The sequence below is a fragment of the Nyctereutes procyonoides genome, unplaced genomic scaffold (assembly GCF_905146905.1).
Source record: "Nyctereutes procyonoides isolate TBG_1078 unplaced genomic scaffold, NYPRO_anot_genome, whole genome shotgun sequence".
NCBI lineage: Eukaryota > Metazoa > Chordata > Mammalia > Carnivora > Canidae > Nyctereutes > Nyctereutes procyonoides.
In genome coordinates, this window is record NW_026575020.1 from 33,592,016 (window position 1) to 33,611,007 (window position 18,992).

Below are 18,992 nucleotides of genomic sequence, written 5' to 3' on the forward strand. Positions count from 1 at the left end.
TGGCAGCTCTGGAGGTCAGAGGTCCGGGACCTGAGCTGTGGGTTCCAGGTATGGCTGTGCTCCCTCTGGAGGCTCTGGAGAGAGTCTGCTTCGTCACCCACTCTGGTTCCCAGATGCCCTTCCTCTGTCCCCACAATCAGCACTGGAGTACCTTCAGATCCCTCGCTCCCCGACCGCTGGGGTAATAAACCCTGGGGTCTTTCCAGTGGTGGGCAAGAGGCAGATTGGGTTTTGCCTTGGGTTTTTTGGTGACTACAAAGGAGATGGGGGGCACGGGTCCCTGTAAGGCTGGACTCTGCTCTCCATTGTCTCCTCTGCACCCTGTTGCTTACTTGGCTTTGCAGCTCTGTGCTTCTGTACTTCCTATAGAATTAAAGACACAACAGCAGCCATTACTGTATCTTCCTAACAGAAGCAATAAATTCTGTCGTTTCACTAATCCCGATCTCGCAGGGATAGCAAAGAGTGCATTTACATTCATAGCCACTATCAGGGTCTCATTATGGGCTGTAGGGAAGCTGCTGAGACAGCCCCAGTGCTGGGCCCACTCAGGAGGAACACCAGAGCCACCCAAGTCTGGCGGGGGCCCCACTTTGCCACCCAGCTGAAACGGGAAGAAAATGTAAATGATGCTAACCAAACTCGGTTTTGAAGGGAAGGTCAGACTGAACACAGAGGCTCTGCTTAGCCCACCACGGCCTTGCTTATCTGTGAATCACTGGGGTTGGCAGATCCCCCACCTGGGCCTCAGGAGCAGGTCACCTCCCCACACCCCAGAGTGCTGAGCCCAGAGGGAGGCAGACCCAGAATTCTCTGGGGGCATCGGATGGACATATGGCAGTGCTATGAGGGCACACTTGGGCCTCTTGATGTGGCTTCCCAGTCCAGGCCTGGGGATGAACCAGTAGAGACACTTCCTCCTGCTAAGTGTCCACACCCTGATGGTGGGGATGGGGAGACCAGCCTCAGACCTTCCTCAGGAGGAGCCCTGAGTGAGCAGAAGCAGGAGCAGGCAGGGCAGCCCACCCTACTGGGGGCGAGGGCCAGCCAGCTGGAGGATGCGAGCCAGAGGGAAAGGGCCAGCCCAACCAATGACTCTCGTCTCTGGGGAAGAGTGAGGCAAAGGGCAGGGGAGCAGATGTCCTCCCCCAGATGCTGCCCTGGGCTTGGAAGGTGCCCCCTCCATACTGAGAGCAACAAGGCACCCCATTGGCAGAATTCCAGCAGAACTCGATAGTGATGATCCTCTGTTGCTCTTGGGGGCCTGTTGAGGCCTGTCAGATTCCCATCTTCACAAGCCTAGATGAGTTTCAAATATCTGTGCCCTGAGTGCCAGTAGCATTCCTGGGAACACAGGGGAGCCTGGCCACTCTCCTGCATGTATTTTTACATGTGAAGTCCAGAAGGGTCAGGGAGCTTGACTAAAGGACGGAGATTCTTGTCAGGGCCCAGAGGCCCCAACACCCTGGGGCAGAAGTGGCAGATGTCCCCACCAGAGCATCCTGCCATATAGCCACCTCAGTGTAGAAATCTGCCTCATCTGAACCCCTCATACTGGGCAGGGCCCTTCTGGGGACCAGACCTCCCACACTGGGGACTCTGCCCTGTGTTCCTGGCTGCTGGCCTGCTTGCCAGCCCTCCAGCCTGGCCCTCACTGGGACCCCTGCCATCACAGGCTCTTGCCCTCTCTCCACTCACCTTGGAGCTGCAAGCCCCAGAGACGGGCAGCTTTGCGATGGTGGTGCATCTCGGCCACCCTCACGGTCACCGTCACCACTGTTGCCAGCGCAGCAGAATAGATCCAGATGTCATCTTTCCCCCCACAGAGCCACTTCCTCTTATCCTCTTAGTACCCACCGCGGGGCCTCAGGATGTTATGTCCCAGTTGTGACCTCTGCAGGCTCAGTTATGTTCTCCTCCGTCCTCACAGGTGCTGCCAACACCTCCTTCTTTGGAATCAGTGGCAAAATTAATAACTGTTGTTTTCCCATCTTTCCACATTTACTGGGCAGAAGGCTCCAGGGCCCGTCACAGCCTGTCCTAAATCTCTCGATCCTAGGCTCTTGGCAACCTCACTGTGGACAGAGGGTTGGGGAGATGCACACTCTATGTCCCGGACTTTGAAATATATAGGTCTGACCTCCTAAACTTATCCTTACTCTAGCTGCAGCGAACAGAACAAATTTATTCCCCAGGGTTCTGTGCACCGTGTTCTTTATGCAGGCAACCTCCATTACAGGCTGTACACGACACACGGGGCTGGGCCTTAAGTCATGCAGGCTTAGCTGCCAGGAAGCTCCTGTCACTTCTACATGGGTATGAAGCAGGGAAAAACTATTCTGGGTGTTTGGAAAAATCATTTCTCAGCTGTTTACATACCATTTAAAATGAGATGATTAGTGCTGATGGATTCCTCATCCAGTTCGCACAATGCCAACATGTGTTGTTCTTTTTCTCGCCAACATCAGGCGAAGGAGCCACGAGATCTCAACTCTGCCTAAATCAGCAGCAACTCACAGTGGTCACCACCTCCAAATGAGGGGCTCAGCTCCTTCCCTGGGGCTTCCTTCCTACCAAAGGGTCTTGTGGCAGGTGGGATTTCTTAATTCTGGAGGTCTGGAATGTCACAAGGAAAGCACTTGTTTCCCCATTGAGATGTCTGGTTCTCCAGTTCTCACTTAAATGTGAAAACCAGCCTTCCTCACCGGCCTCAACTCATGCCATCAGCAAGAAGTCTGCACTGCTTTAGTCTTATCCGTTCCCTTGGGTATTCCAGCCAGAACTCATGATCTAGAGGCTGGTGGCGATAGATACAACCTCCTTCCAGAGGTCTCCTTCCTGGGTCTGATTAGTGGTATGCAACCATCTCTTTGGTTCAGAAGTGCTGCCTTCTATCCCAGCTCTGATAATTGTTTCCTTTCTCCAACATTGCTTGGGCTTTCTCTAAAGAACAGCTACCCAGGGAAGGTATTAAAAATAGCCAAAGGCCTATCTTGTCTTTGTTGGTGTCACTCTTTGCCCTGAGAGCATGAAATGTTCGCCTTGATCTGACCATGTGGCCCTCAGAACATGTTGGGATTGTCAGGTCAGGGGACCAGGCACATCCCCAGCAGTGGCATTTGAGGCACCTCTAGGAGGCTCTCCAGGAGAAGCACAGAGAACCGTGCCTTCCAACACCTGCCGGCCCGCCTGTTGGTCAAATTACAGTGGGCTCCTAAGTCCCGTCACCTTCATCACCAACCTGCCCTGCCAGCACCCCCGGCAGCTAAGGTAGTTCAATGACCAGAAGGCCCAAACTCCCTGGTGCACACGCCAGGCACACACTGACTCCAGGTGAGAAACAGCTGTTTAATTGGTGTAATAACTTTCCCCTAAGATCGTCAGTGCTGATGCAGCGGTAGGGCAACGTGGAAGACAGATCATTAGCGAGTGTTCCTTCTGTCCCCTCTTGCACTCCCTCCTCTTTCCAAAACACTGCTGTCTGGAGGAGGTCCCTTCTGGCCTGATCTAACCGAGCAGAGGCGCGAGATTTGGGGGCGATCCGAGGCTCATTTGCACTCTTTCTGGTGACGAGCCCTCGCCACAGCAAATGCAGCCCTCGTAACACACACCAGCCAAACCAGCCCCAAATTGGCATGATTATGAGTGTTTCCAGAGCCTTCGGCGAGCCCGCCTCCCAGGGGCGGGGGATCAGAGCTCCACCGAACTGCTGCCCTTTTTAGGGGGAATTAATATTCTCAGCACTAAATGCACACTAAAGATCTGACAATAGACCAGCTTTTCTCTTTTGTTAAAAACTTGCAAGGAGTTGCTGAGTTGAAAGACAAAGTAAATCTTCCCGTCTGAGGAGGTAAGCGGAACGGGATTGCTTGTTTTGCTCGGTGCAGCCTGGGCGAGCTGCACGCAGCCTTGCAGCGGAGGCGGAGGCGGGACCCCAGGGACCTCTGCCCGGCTGCAGCAGGGCTTTGCACGCGGCGTGTTTGTACCAGCTCAAGACAGCGCGCGGCTCTCTAAATAATTTACCAGTTGATTAATAGACTCACAGGGGTATAATTAGAAGAGGAAGAGACGGTGGGTACAGTAACCGGTACAGTGCTTGGGGGAACAGGAGCCTTTATTTTTTTAAAGAAACTTTCTAGGGTGCTGGGCGTTTGAAGACAAGTTGGGAAGAGCTCAGTGCCTCATCTCTTTTGAAGTGGAAATAGGACAGTTTGAATCCGTCGAGTTTAATTTTTCACAAGCTGTAGGGGCCCCGCAGTGCAACTCCCTTTTTATTATTGAAAAAACTCTACATTTTTCTTTCATTTTTCTACACACACACACACACACACACACACACACGCATGCACACAGTCCAGGCAGTAAGTTATAAACACATTAATTTACTCTTTTATTCAGCGTGTGTTTTATGTGCTTCGCCTCCCCTGGATGTGTCCCCGAGTGTCCCTGCGGCACCCCCACCCAGAGCTCCCGCATGGGGCCACATATAGATTGATTAATGGACGCCCCCTGTAATTTATGCATTTTAAAGGAACCCTCACCTCGGTCTGACAATGCTTTTGAAGTAGCTCCTTTTTTCAAGTCAAACTTTTGACTTTTCCACTGGGACTGCTACAAAGATTTCCTTATGGAAACTAGGTAGGAGGCTTTTTCAGCCTGAGAGGAAGCCAGGGCCAAGATAGCCCAACAGAGCAGCAGGTCTCAAAGCAGGTGGTTGCATTCGGAGGCCAGAAGGCCGTTAGTGAGGATGGTTCCAGAAAGGGGGTCAGCGCCCCCGTTTATCAATGGGTTCGTGCCCTCAGAAGGTCCGCCTCCTTGTTTTTTCAAACTCGATTTTCATCACAGATGGGTGCATTGCCGGGCATCATCAAAAGGTTTGTCACCAAAAGGTTGAAAAAGCTTTTTGTTCAGTGGTGGGTCTGGTGGAGAAACTGAGGCAGCAAGGGGCTCTCCACTCATTTGTGCATTTGTTCAACGGAAACTCTCCCCACCAAGGATGGGGGCATCTCCAGTGCCATTCTTCCCCTTAGCTGTGGCACCAAAGAGGGACAGCCACAGATGTTTTTGCTGGGCTGAGTGTTCATCCAGTGCTTGCTATGTGCCGGCATCTAGATTACAAAGTGCAATGAAACAGTCCAAACATTTCTGCGAAGTCTAAGGTGAGTCCAGAGGTGCATGGTGTCCTTCTCACTCCGACTAGAGCTTCTGGAAGTGTTTCCCCTCCACAGGCAGCCCCAGTGGCTTCCAATCCACTCAGCTGTGAAATTGTCTGCGACAGGCCAGACCCGAAGGCCCCAGTCTTCTCCAGCCAGGAGGTCTCCCAGTGCAGCCGTCTGGGCAGCTGCTCACACCCCAGAGGCAGGTGCAGCTAGAAGCCCCTTTCCCTCTCAGAATGTCCTCAATGGGGAGCTGACACTGGCTCCTTTCTCCTTGGGCTGAGTGGGGCCTGAAGTGTCCAAGGGGAGGCTGCCCTAATGACCTTCTGTGGGTCCTACACTCTGGACAGTCACCACACCCCCGAAACAGATCAGGGACATAAGACTTGCTGCGGTTTGTCAGCCAGAAGGCTGGCTGAGGCATCCCCGCAGGGAGCTTGGCACTGCTGTGATAGATGAGGGAAGCACCAGGCCCACACCTTCAGCCTTGCACCTGTCTAGGTGCTGTGCTGAGAAGGGGGCGGAAGAGTGGTGGGTGGAAGCAGGCAGGGGTAGAGAGGGGATTGGTGGAGCAGGGGGAGAGGGGTGGGAGATGAGAGGTGATGGAAGAGTATGGAGTATAATGGAAAGTGTCCACCCCCACCTGCTATCCTGGGAGGCCTGGGGGGGGGGCGACCGGGGAGGAGAGAGACACCTTCTTCCTCCTTACTTCCCACCTCAGACCTTGAATGTACATATCTGATTGATCCCCTTTGACCCTGACTATGAGAACTCTTATCTCTTGCCCCTGCCTTCTGGTCATGAATGGGTTACAGGGAGGTAAGATGGACCTCACCTGGGACCTCTCCCTACCTGTGTCTGTCCCCCCAGCACCTCACGCTGCATATTTCTCCTCAGGCTCTATCTGCCCAATCAGTGGTCTGCTCCTCAGTTCCCATCTCAGCTAATATTTATGAATGAATGAATGAATGAATGAATGAATGATGCCTTGTAGTAAGAGTTCAGCTAACACTTATGAATGGATGAATGAATGAATGCATGGCTCATAGTAGGAGCTCAGCTAATGTTCTGCAATGAACGAGTGAATGAGGGAGCACACAGTAATTGGCCCCAGACAGCATGGTGTGGCAATACCAGGCAGGCCTGCCCTGGGGCACCTGGGGCCAAGAAGCTTTTCTTCTGGCTTTTCCATTTATGTGAAAACCCGCTAATTTGGAGGAACAAAATGGAGAATAGGTGACAGAAGGCCTGACCAGCTTCCAGTTTGGTGCTCAGCCATGGTCACCTCTAGACAGTCAGGTGAGCAGCCACGGGTTCAGGCTCTGGACTCACACCACTTGATTTCAGTTCAGACTCTGCTACATCCCAGCTGCATGACCTTGGGCAAGCCACTCAGAGCTATGATGCTCTCATCAGTAGGGTGAGCTTGCCACAGTATCAAAGCCATGGGTTGGTTAGCTAGATACAAGGAAATTCTATCTATGTTGGATACTTACTAATAATAGCTAATTAATATTAGTATCAGTAATGATAGTAGTTGTCATCGCCACTGTACTAGAAGCAATGGTAGTAGGAGCAAGCTCCATGGGCTACACACGTATGTTTTATTATGTGGATATTGTTTTCCTGTGACTACTGAACCGCCTTGGGTGCCTGGTTCCATAACCAGGAGCTGGCAAAGGCCCAGTTTGCTCCTCTGGTACTCTAGTTATCTCTTGGCAGCTGCCTGACAATTCAATGGCATGACTCCTTTATTCTGCTTTTGATTTCATGGATGAAGATTTCAGGCAGGGCACGCATGGCAGAGAGGATCGACTCCACTTGGTGCTGACGTGAAATGGCTGGGGCCAACTAGGCTGGCTCATCTGAGCGCGACAGCTGGTTCTCAGTTCTGGTGTCAGCCTGGTTCCTTGGTTCTTCTCCCTGCATCTGCTAAGGCTGGTATGTCCAAGACAGATTCCTCAGTCCCATGCCTGGCGTCTGCAGTGGGACCCTCAGAGCAGCTGCGGCTGGTCAGCATCTGTCTCCATGCAGCCTCTTCACACAGCTAGCTTGGGCTTCCTCACGGCATGGCAGCCTTGGGTTGGTGTTAGCCCTCTTATGTGATGACTGGCTTCTAGAACGAGCATCCCAGAGAGTCCACGGTTGGGGGGGAGGGTGGGGTAAGCTATGGGGCTTCTTATGACTCAGGTCTAGAGGTCTCAGAATGAGCTTCCACCTGATTCTGTTCATCAGGCTAGTCAATAAGACCAGCCCAAGTTCAAGAGAAGAGCATTAAGAGCCTACCTGTTGGCGGGAGGGGTATCCGTAGTCTGCCACACCAGGGGAGGTTAGGTTGAGTGTTGCAGTTTGTCAGGACTGGCTGTCTCCTGGGACTGTGTGCAGCAGATAGGCAGCCTTCTAGATCCTCAGGAGCTGGGCAGCAGCATGACTTCACATGCCACGTAGGGGCTTACAGATAGCTCAGAGACCTGAGAGTCCAATTCTGTTTAAAGAGGAAGAAACCCCAGTGGGGAGGTAAAGCAACTCACCCAAGGGCTCACTGAGAGACAAATGCAGAGCAGGGCACAGAATCCATGCGGCTCTTTCCTCTGAAGGACAGGTGGAGGGCACAGAGACCGAGCAAGTGGCCCCCAGAGCTAGATTGCCTGGCCTTGAATCTGGGCTCCTTCAGCTATTAGCTGTGTGGCCTTGGGCAAGTTACTATGTCTCTTTGTGCTTCAGTTTGCTGATCTGTGAAAGGGGCTATCAGGAGATCACAGGAATTAGTACTTATAATCTAACAAATATATGCTTAGGACAGAGTGAGGCTCACATGCTTGTTAGTTAATGTGCCACCATATCTTTGCCAACCCAGAGAAACGGGTTCATGAGTGTCTCCTGGTTTCTTCGTAGCTGCAGAGTTTGCTCTCACAGATCACATGGCTAATAGTGTTCTCGCTACCCATGAGATGTGGGGGAAAGAGCTGGTTCTGAGCCCCGGCTCCATTAAAGTGGAAGAAAACCATGTTCCTTAAGCTCTTCATCTGCAGTGTGCATTGCACTTTTAAGACAGCCCAGTCCACATATGGACCGGCTGCCTCCCCTTGTCCTCCAGGGTACTTGCATGTTCCACTGACAGACATAAGTGTGTTTTAAGATCAGAATAACAAACTATCAAATCGTTATCCACAGTGTGCCTAAGTGAGCATTTTCTAAAAGTCCTATTAATTTGCTAAGTGAAGCACCATTTATTTATAGAGGAATGTCTATTTTTAAAATGGTCTTTTTTTTCTCATCTAAAACCAGTAGACAAACAGTATGCACTGTGGGAGGCTGGGCCTCTCTGCCGTGCTGCACGTATGGGGCATGGACACCCCCATCTTGCCTTTGCTTTTTGCCCAAGTAGACAGGCAGAGAAGAGAGTGACAGAAAGGAGGCAGCTGTCCTTCGAGGGATGAGCAGCGAGCAATATCCTCCTAATTGGTAAGAGCCCCAGGGCTAATGTACTTCTCCGGACTTGAAAAAAAATCCAATATTAAAAAAATTGTTATTTCCTGACATCACTGTCTGCCAAGCAACTTTAAATGCTGTTGTTAAGCAGTATGGATGTTAGGATATGGACTTTGGGAACCTAAAGTCTTAGGTGCCTGTTCCATCCTGTGCCTACCAAGACAGGAGCTTATCTGGAGCAAATGACTTGAGTTTACCAAGGAGGCAAACTACCCAGTGGGCCTACTCCCCGCTGACGACTTGCAGGGTGTGATCAAATGGAAGCATCTAGTTTCTCCTCCTAATCTCCCACACACGGTTCAGAAAGGTCCTGTTTATCATTTTAAGTGCTCACTTGGGGCGCAGTGTCCACGACTGGCCAGCAGGTGGCAGTAAATAATAAACAACCGGCATCACTGGTGGAACACCTAGCCGCGCCCCCCCACCCCCACCACCCCCAGGCGGGGCTGGCGATGCGAGTCCTTCTCCGACGCTGGTGATTTCCGGCGTGGCAGTGGCGGCAGTGAGGGGGGCTTGCAAGCCTCGGCCACCAGGAAGCAGTACCAAGGCGGGGTAGTAGTGGTGGTAGTAACAGTCTCCTGGAAGTGGTAGGAGTTTAGGTTTTGCTGAATTACAGTGGTAGTAATTTGAGGCCCTACAGGGGCCTCAGCTATGTCCTGGGCCAAGAAATGCACGTGGGGGGGTGGGAGCCCCGTTTCTTTGAAATCTCCCTATAAGATGGAAACAAAAAACAGAAACAAAAGCAGCCCTTTCTCCTTCACAGTCCTGTTCCCTTCCAAGATTACCCCCACCGGCCCCCTTTGGTAGCTGGCAGGACCAGGCACTGTGTTGGGATGTTGGGAAGGGGGAAGAGAAGCACATTCTGAGTCTTCCACAAACCTGCCAGACAGCTGGATGTCACCTTTACCTCGATTTCAAGGCAGGCTTGAAGAGGGAAGAAGCCATGGGGTAGTCGTGGGGTGTGCATATAGGCGAGGGTTGGTGGTATGTAACATACCTCATGTGGATAGGTGTGGGGTACAGGGTGGAGGTGTGCATGCAGGTGGGTGCAGGGTGCTTGGGGGTACATATAGGTGTGTGTGTAAATGTGCATGTAGTGGGTGTGCAATGTGTGTATATAGTATAGTATATAGTATAGGGGTTTGGATTGTTGTACGGGTGTGGGCTGTGTAGGGGTGTTGAAGGCGAGTGCGTGGGTCTGAGTGTGTGCATAGCATGTCTATGCAGGTGTACGTGTGTAAGATGCGTGTAGGGATGTGTGTGGTAGACAGAAGTGGGTTTCTGAGTGTGGGTAGAGGCTATGCACCTGCAGTGTGTAGGGGGTGTGATGAGGCACCCAGCTGTTTCTGATCGGCCCTGGCGGGAGGAGGGTAATCAGCTTATTCTGGGCATATCCATCTGTCTGCGGTCTCTTTTACCTTATAAGCCCTGACTGAGGGAGCAGGTTCCTTTTCTCCACTTCCTGCCCTGGCCTCCTGGGGCCAGTTCCAGTAGCCTTAGCCCCCTCGTGCCGCCCCTCCCAGCTGAGTCCCAAGTCTGGGCGCTAACCGGCCAGCAAGTGCAGGAATGCAAGGATGCGGACAGCAGGCGGCAGTGTGGTGCAGCAGGAGGGCTCCAGTGGGGCCTGGAGCCCATCCCTTCTGCCCCTCAGCTCCCGCTTACCCAGGAAAATCCTCAGCTGGCCCAGGTGCTCTCCCCCTGGCCTCACACTCTGCAGCTCTCTGGGCTGGACTTGACTGAGATGACACATTGGGCCCATAGCCGAGGAAGGAAAATCTGGCTGATCTGTCTGTCCAGGCATCTCATGGGGGCCCCCTCTCGATTGCCTCTTTCTCCTGTCAGGATTGATGTGCACGAAGGAGCTTGACCTGAGCTGGGTTTTTAACAGCAATGCCTTCCTTTCAAGACAGTGGGTGGGCCTGGAGTGCTGGGTAGAGTGATGGGGGACCCGGGAGGATCCTTACAGGGCCAGGGAGCCTCTCACCTGTGACCATGGCTCCCCATCAACCCCTGTGCCAAGCACACCCAGCCAGCAGGGAATAAATGGATTGAGATTTTAATAACCTCGAGGTCAGTGTGAAACTGCCATCTTTTATGGAAGATTTTCAGAAAAAAAAAAAAACACCCTGAAACCATGTGGTGTGGCCTTATGAAATAATGGGATATTCATATCTTGCACTTTGCTAAATTTAGGGTTGACAGGACATTCTGGAGAGGTAGCCCTCGGCAGTAGCTTACAGGCAGGGTAAGATGTTAACTGTCAAGCCCAGAAATCAAGCCTGAGGCACCTGACTCAGTGGAGAAAGACTTTAGACTGCACTGAAAATCTCTATCTGAGAGGAGGATAAAGGGTAAATGGACAGCATTATCAAGGAGACTTTAAACTTTCAGCAGAACACATCCAGCGAGATCTGTTCCGAAAAGCTACATTTTTGCTGAACTGGCTGGTCAGACCTTGTGTGTTTGGGAAAATGAGTCGATAGCCTTCAGGAAAAGAAAGGCAGTAGCTAAACAAAGGTGCAGAGCAGAAGCCCTGGTGGTGGTGGGGGGTGGGGCTCAGGGGTGGGCCGGGAAAGGCACTGGAGGCAGAGCAGCGGCTGCCCCCCTCACCCCAGCCCTGTCCAGAGGAGGGGAGCCTGGAGGGCTGCTCGGTCCGCGGCGCGGCCAGGAAGCAGTGTCCAGAGCCGCCACCAGCTGCCTTGCCCAGCCCCCGCTGGGGGGCACTGACATCTCTGCGGAGGAGACCCTTTGGTGTTATGTCGATCTGTCTGATCTGTTCGTGCTGGGAGGGGACCTTGCAGCCCCTCCAGAAGCTCCTCCACCCAGATTGAGGGACAGAGGAACCGGCCTTGTGGGTGGGAGGGAGGGTTCAGCAACTTTCCCAGACTACTTGAGAAGGGCGGGTCTGGGCACAGAGCTGGGCAGACCCTGTAGGGAGCTGGTGCAGTAACGGGGGTGGGAGGCCCCCTCCAGCAGCCCTGGATCCCCCCTGAGTGAGAGCCACTAATGGGGGCACGGATGGCCTTCAGGGAGATTGCATCCTTTGTCCTTTTCTGACAGTCTCTCCAGTGGCCATTCCAACCTCCTGTAGGCATTTATATAATTTCCTTTTGGGCCCCCTGGGTGGCTCAGCGGTTGAGTGTCTGCCCTTGCCTAGCATCGTGATCCCGGGGTCCTGGGACTGAGTCCCACAGCAGGCTCCTCGCAGGCAGCTTGCTTCTCCCTCTGCCTGTGTCTCTGCCTCTCTCTGTGTGTCTCTCATGAATGAATAAATAAAATCTTGAAAGAAAAATTTCTTTTAAAAAACCCTGCTTTTTAAATGGAAGCCTTTAAACATTGTAAAAAATAGAGAACAAAAAAAAAAAAAGAAAGAAAGAAAGAAAAAGGAAGCTGCAGGGCCCCATCCCTCGAACCCACCCAAGCTTGTGTCTGCACCCACCCGGAGGCCGCCCACCACACACACACAGACACAAACACACACAGGATTTTATTTTGAAACATCCTAGCCATCAGCTCACAGTCTTAGGACTGCCTGATTGATCCAAGAGTGGGTTGATCCACGAGTGGGTCGTGGTGTAGCCAGAAGGGATCGTTCAGAGCCAGCCTGGTGGTCCACCCTTGCCGAGGGACCTGGTTCTATGGGCCGAAGGACAATCCCTCGTTCTGCCACAAACACGGAAGGGAGCAAAGAGCCTTCTGGTTTTAGAAGTGGTACTACTCACTCACCCATGCATTCATCATCCATCATTTATTCATTCGGAGTGTTTATTAAGTGCTTGCCATGTGCCTGACTTTCCTGGGGTCCCTATTCTCAGGGGGTGGCCTGAAGCTGGGGACATAGGCAACAGCAGATTAATAGGAATGAAGAAATAGCGGTTCGAAATTATGGTGAGCCCTCCTGAGAAGTGCTGATCTGAGGGTCTGTGTTTCCCTGACTCCTGAAAAGAGGCACTCGTTTTGGTTTTGGCCCAAAGTCCGAATCAGTGTGCATTCCACCTTCTTCACCAAAATGCGTCTCCCCCTCCTTGCAGCCCTTAGCACTTCCTGCTTCTCTGTAGTCCTCCTGCCTTTCCAACTGGTCCCTGCCTCTCTCGACTCCAGGGCCCTGAGCTCTGCGAGGGCTCAGGTCTGATTCATACGGTGTAAGAGGGGCCTCTCCACTGGCTCGTGTGCATGGAGTGTGTGTACATGTGGGTGTGTGTATGCTGTGTGTATACGTGTCTGTGTATTTGAATTAGACCATATCATACACGCCGTTTGTTGACCTGCTTTTTCCCCTGATCAGAAGTCAGAGGCTTCTTTCCAAGTTAGTATGAGTAGAAATGGTTTGTTGAAAGGTGCATCGTATCTCATCACGTAGACGTACCATCCTTTATTGAGCCTGTCTTCTGCTGACAGACATTGTACATACAGTGTTTCTGATTGTCAACACTGGAAGCGGCACCAAGATGGACATCTTCGTGCACACGTCGCTTCCTGTCTGTGCTATTATAGCTGAGGTATGAGTTCTTAAAAACGAGATTGCTGGGTTGAAAGGCATGAACATTTTAACTTGTTCTTAAATTTTTAAAAAAGATTTTATTTACTTATTTACTTATTTAGAGAGAATGTGAGGTGGGGAGGGGCAGAGGGAGAGAGAATCCCAAATAGACTCTGTGCTGAGCACGAACCCCATCTTGGGGCTTGATCTCACAACCCTGAGATCATGACCTGAGCTGAAATCAAGAGTCAGACCCCCAACTCCCAGGTTCCCCTACATTTTAACTTGTAGTGGGAAATTGGGAAATTCTCTCTAGAAATCTTTGTAAATTTATCCCCCCTTGACCCCCCGCAGAAAGTCTCTTTGTGTTTTCATTTGGTCTTCCGTTCTTCCCTCAAGTCATGTTTCACTCCAGTGAAGGTCACTTAAGCCACAACCTCTCAGGGCCTTGGTTTCTCACCTTTGAAATGAGGGAGGTCAAGGGGATGACCTTCCAGGGCCTTCCCTATGCGAATCCCCAGGGCTCTGAGCCTCATGAGCAGCCCTCTGTTGCCTCGAGAAGGCTGCAGGTTAGCAGCTCAGGCCTCCCTAGGGCGCAGCTTGCTTTACCATAGAGCCTGTCAGAGAGACAAATATTGGCCCAATCCAGCCCTCACTCCCACACAACAGAGGCCTTAATGCACCCAGGGTGTCACTGGTCAGCAAGCTCCTTACGTAGGGGATCACCTTCTCCACTGGCAAGCCCATTTCAAACCTACAGCACTCTCTTAAAGTCTGATTTGAGCTCAGGTGTTGAATTTCTGAAATTTAATCTGAAAAGTGTGAAATTCAAGGGTCACATATTCTTACCAGTGGCTTCATCCTAGTAATCTGATGGGAAATCTGAATAAACTTTGGGAGAGGACTAGGAATACCTACCCGGCCCTTTGAAAGACCTCTAATGGATCTGGCATCTTCAGTGAGTCCTCTACTGGCCCCACAATAGCCAGTGAGGCAGGTGTTACAAGGGGGACACCGAGGTTCAAGGAGGTCCCATTGCTGCCAAGAAGAGTCTGCTGACCACTGGGCTCTCTGCTCACACTTGCCCTGAGAAAGGAATCCAGGGGAATGAAGTGGTGAGTTTTCTGAGTTTTATTCTAAGGACTGCTTAGAATAAATGTAAGGAATGCAGCTGTATCACAAATCCTCCTGTAGCCCCCTCTCCTCGACGCCTGCTCAAGGCACAGCTCACCCACCTTCCCAGTTTGCAGAGAGACTGAGGTTCAGAGTGTCAGAGGGGATTGGGGCAGAACTGGGACCATGAGAGGGAAGCTAAGGCCCCCTCTTACCACAGCTGGCCTCTCTCTGACAGGGCATTGCTGAATCAGATTCCCACAGACTTTAAGGGCTCTGTGTGCGGGGGCTCAGCAACAGATATTTCCTTTCTAGAAATTTAAAAAGTTGGCTATTAGCTGGTGACTTTGATTCAGGGTCCTCAGCCCAAGCTCTTTGCAGATCTTACAGGGGGTCCATTTTTGCCCTTAGGAGCCTGCAGTGACCACTTAGAAAGTCGTACTGTTGATTAGCCACATCCTTGGGACCTGGGGACCCCAAATGGGGACTCCACTGGCTGATATCACAAAATGAGCTTTCCATGTGCAGATGTGGCCAAATGCAGCATCCTGAGATTAACCCCCATGTGTTCATTCAATAAATATGCACTGAAGGGCCAACACATGATAATTCCCAAGGTGGCCTGGCCTGTGTGTGGCCCAAATCCCACCCCCATTCCTTCCTGCAGACCTGGCTGGGCCTGTCCGTCCTCACTTCCTGCAGACCTCTCTGCTCCAGTCACAGGGGCCGTTTCTCTGAACCTTGAATGTGTCCAGATCATTCTAGTCTCAGGGCCTGGGCCCTCACCACCCTCTCTGCCTAGAAACCCCTCCCTGGGTCTTCACACAGCTGGACTTACGATTCAGATCTCATCCAGATGGGACTTCCTCAGAGGCTGTCCTAGAGCCGGTCACACCAGCAGCTTCCCATCACTTGGTTTATTTTCTTTACAGTACTTATGACTCCCTGCAATGGTTGTTTATCTGTGCATTGTCTTTGCCCCTTGCTAAAATGTCAACTTCATGGGGGCAGGGCCTTGGCTTCTGGCTTGCCACATATTACCATGCCCGACACAGTGCCTGGCATAGCACGGATGCTCCATAACTATCCATTGGACAGATCACTAGGAAGGGTTTTTTTCTGTATTAGTTTCTGATTTAGGTGGAAATATCTATAAATTGTTAAGGGTAGACTGGGATTAGAAAGCAATATGGCAGATTCTTAACCTATTTTGCTTTTAGTCTATATTTATCCTGTAACAAGACATAGGGTTCTGGAACAAAGAACAGGCCTGTTATTTATTCATACCATAATCTGAATGCTAGCTCCCCACACCGCAGATCTTCATGGGTGATGTTGTGAGAGCCGACATACCCTGTGTACAGACATAGGGATCTGTAGCACAGGGGACAAGCCCTGAAATTATGACTTTTGGAGCTTATGGAGGGCAGCTGGCCCTAGGTTTGCAACCCTGGGAGTATAAACAAAGGTCTCGAGACAGGTCCCTAAGTCTCTGTGCAGTCTCTATCTTTAACTCTCAAGGCCTGTTTGAAGTCAGTCATCCTATATCCCAGGAGCCAGCAGTCTGTTCTCAGAACACCCTGACCATGGGTAAACATGGAAATATTCCTATTATTTTCCAATGTACATCTCCTGAACTGAAAGGTACCAGCCTCCACCATCTTCAAGTGTCTAACACATGCCTGGAAGGCCATGTGTGCCACTAACCCCATGATGACAGATCCTGTTTGCTCTTCCGGCAGATGAGGAATCTGACACTTGGTTGGGGAGGTTGGGTGACCAGCTGAGGTCAGTCATGTGAGGGCAGGCCCCAGACCCTAGATTTGTGTGCCCCTCAAACCTGTGTTCTCTCCTCTCCACCACCTGGGGTCCCCAGAGTCTGGGCAAGTTGTTTTTAACATGTTTGGTTAGTTGCAGTGAAGCTTTTGAAAAGGGAAGCCTCCTGTGTGTTTATTCTGCATCTATTTCATGCTTAATCCAGGGGGGAAATGAGGTTGGACATTGTCTTTTCCCTCATGGAACCCACTGTCTTTTGGAAGAGGCAGACATCACACAAAGACTTAGCCAGCTACAAGGGTAGCAAGCAAAGGAGAGGTACAGGGGCTAACCCAGGCTGGGTGCAGTCCTCAGGGAGACATTCCACTGGGCCTGAAGGCTGAGTCCAAAGGCTTGCCCCAGGCCGGGTGTTGGGGAGGAATGTCCTGGATGGAGGGACTGGCAGACACAAAAGCGAGGTGAAGAGCTGGGGGAGAGTCACCTGGGAGAGATCCAGGAGTCCGAGACTGCAGGGACTGCTGGCCATGGGGGAAGTGACCACTCTTATCCTCCCAGCACTGGGGAGCCACAGCAGGTGTAAGCAGGGGGAGAGATGGGATTAGCTGCATCAACTTCTCGCTCATGTTATATAGCCAGATATTCTTATTACAGCAAAAGCCTTGTCTGCTCTTTCCTCAAGACTGGTGAAAAAAAGGCTGAAAGATGTTAGAAAGAACAAATTCAGGGAAATGCAAATCACTCAGAATAAGGTTTATGGTCCTTTGGTGACAAAGGGAGTAAGGAGTGTGTCATGGCCATAGAGGAAAGCAGCTGTTTCTGCCTCTCTCACCTCTGTGGTCAGTTGGCTGCCAGCCTGAGGGCCTTTGGAAGGTTTCAGATGTATGCACCACGGCCACTTGCCCAAACTGTGGATGGCTGGTAGGAGGGGGACTGGGCGTCTCCAGAGAAGCCGCCAAACACCCTCGTTGCAACTCTAGGAAACCAGCCTGTCGGGGCCACATCCATAGCAAACACTGGTAATATTTACCAAGTATTTCTGGAAAAATGAGTGCAAAGTGCAGGAAATGCAGTGCAAATTGCTAAAACACAGTACATCAGCAACATAGGACATTTAATGAGTCTGAGAAAGAGGTATAAATTTCAGGAAAATGTCAATTGTGGTAATGTAAACAAGAAGCTTCTCAATATCTCATTCTCCATGAGACTGTATTTCAGTTTCTGGTTATAACTAGAGTTATAATTCTTGAGATTTGATTCTAGACATCAAGGAGGGGAGAAAAGGAGGAAGGAAGAGAGCAAGAGTTGCTTGTGTGTTGCCGATGAGCAGAGAACACCCCGAGGCACCAACGGGGTCCCATTGCAGGAAAGCTAAACCTTCCCCCAGGGGCCTGGTGTGCTGCCCTGGAAAGTCTTTTGCTGCAAACACTGGATCCTGGGTGCACGAGGGCTGCCCACGTATTGCTGGAGGGCTGGGAACTACCCTGGCCACTGACATGCATGGTATGCTGTCAAGGTCGGGGAAGGATCAAGGTCAAGGTCTCCAGTGCTTTTTCTTTCTCAAGCAGCCACGTTCCTCCCATTGCTGGGACCTCAGAGGGACCTGTGCACCCGAAGTCTCATCCACCTAAACCCTACTCTTCATCAGTTCAGTTCAGGGTCAAAGACGTTGGGAGACCCATGGGCCACAGGCTGCCACCGCAACCTCACACTCCTGTTGGGTAAGGAATGGTGCCTAGGATGACAGAGTGACCACCGGCCCCCTTTCTCTGCAGTCCCTGACAGCATCATCATGAAGGTGCTGAGCCAGCGCCTGAGCCAGCAGGACTGCATTCAGAGAGGGTGGGTGCTACACGGCTTCCCCAAAGACCTGGACCAGGCACACATGCTGAACAGCCTGGGCTACCAGCCCAACAGGTAAGCTGTCCCCTTCCGGTGGGGCTGCGGACCACACCACCTCCCAGAAGGTCCCTGCCAGCGGCCACCCTCTCCCCAGGGGCTCAGCTGCCAAGGTCCACCTGACGGCTTGTGGTATGCAAGAAGCCTCCTGTGATTCCCAAAGTGGGAGGTCTCTTGGGCACCCCGACCCCCACCTGCCCACTGCACTTGCCTGTGAACCGGGAGTCAAGCCTGGTTTCGGATCCAGGCTCTGTCACTTGCGGTGCTGGACCTGTGAGCCATAGCCCCTAGCAGCCAGGCCTGCCTTCCTCAGGGAATTGTGCCAATCAACAGACACTTCCTTTTTCTACTATTTTCACACCTTCATTCTGTACATCGAAAGCTTTGGTGCATCTGATAGTTGTTTTCATGTGGGTATGCAGTATGAGCTGAACACTTTTCCCCCAAAAGGCTGGCCATGTGTTCCAAAACAAGTGTCCGGTGCTGCTGAATATTCTGCTCTTCTTCCCGTAACTTGAACTTGAGAGCACACCGTCATTGGGTATGTTGTGGAGGTAGAAGAAGCAGATCCAAAGGCCACTTAGCCAGGCCTTGCTCATGAGGGAGTCGTCACATCACCTGGGTTTGGCAGAGGCTCCGAGGGGGCGGCGGAGCGGGAAAGCTGGCAGTGGACGAATGGGCCGCTGCAAGTGTGTCCTGCCCAGGTGTGGCCTGGGGGAGGGGAGGCGGCCGGCCACTTGGCAGCAGGGCACCCCATGTGGTTGGCCAGGGGAGCATATATGGCTTTTCTCTGGTTGGTCCTAACCAGACACTGCTAGTTATTGGTCAGTCAGCTCCTGGCTGTTTGGGGTCAGTTGGAGAAACTGTGATTTGGTTTAGGAGAGTTTTAAATTTCTAGGTAGTTGACATTTTATTGCTTTTTTTCAACTCACATTATTAGTTTTTTATTTTAGTGAAGAGTATGGAGTATGGAGAACTTGCTCAAGTACAACCTTTAATTTTTTATTTTATTTTATTTTTTTTAAGATTTTATTTATTCATTCATGAGAGACACACAGAGAGAGGCAGAGGCACAGGCA

General features: G+C 51.5%; 1 protein-coding gene across 1 annotated transcript in view; it reads left to right on the top strand.

Moving 5' to 3' along the window:
- The window catches only part of AK8 (adenylate kinase 8), a 128,054-nt gene that overhangs the window by 60,492 nt on the left and 48,570 nt on the right, over positions 1-18,992 (top strand). Inside the window, exon 11 of the mRNA XM_055331272.1 lies at positions 17,790-17,931. Within this exon, the coding sequence (XP_055187247.1) occupies positions 17,790-17,931 (142 nt within the window). The remainder of the gene's footprint in view (positions 1-17,789; positions 17,932-18,992) is intronic.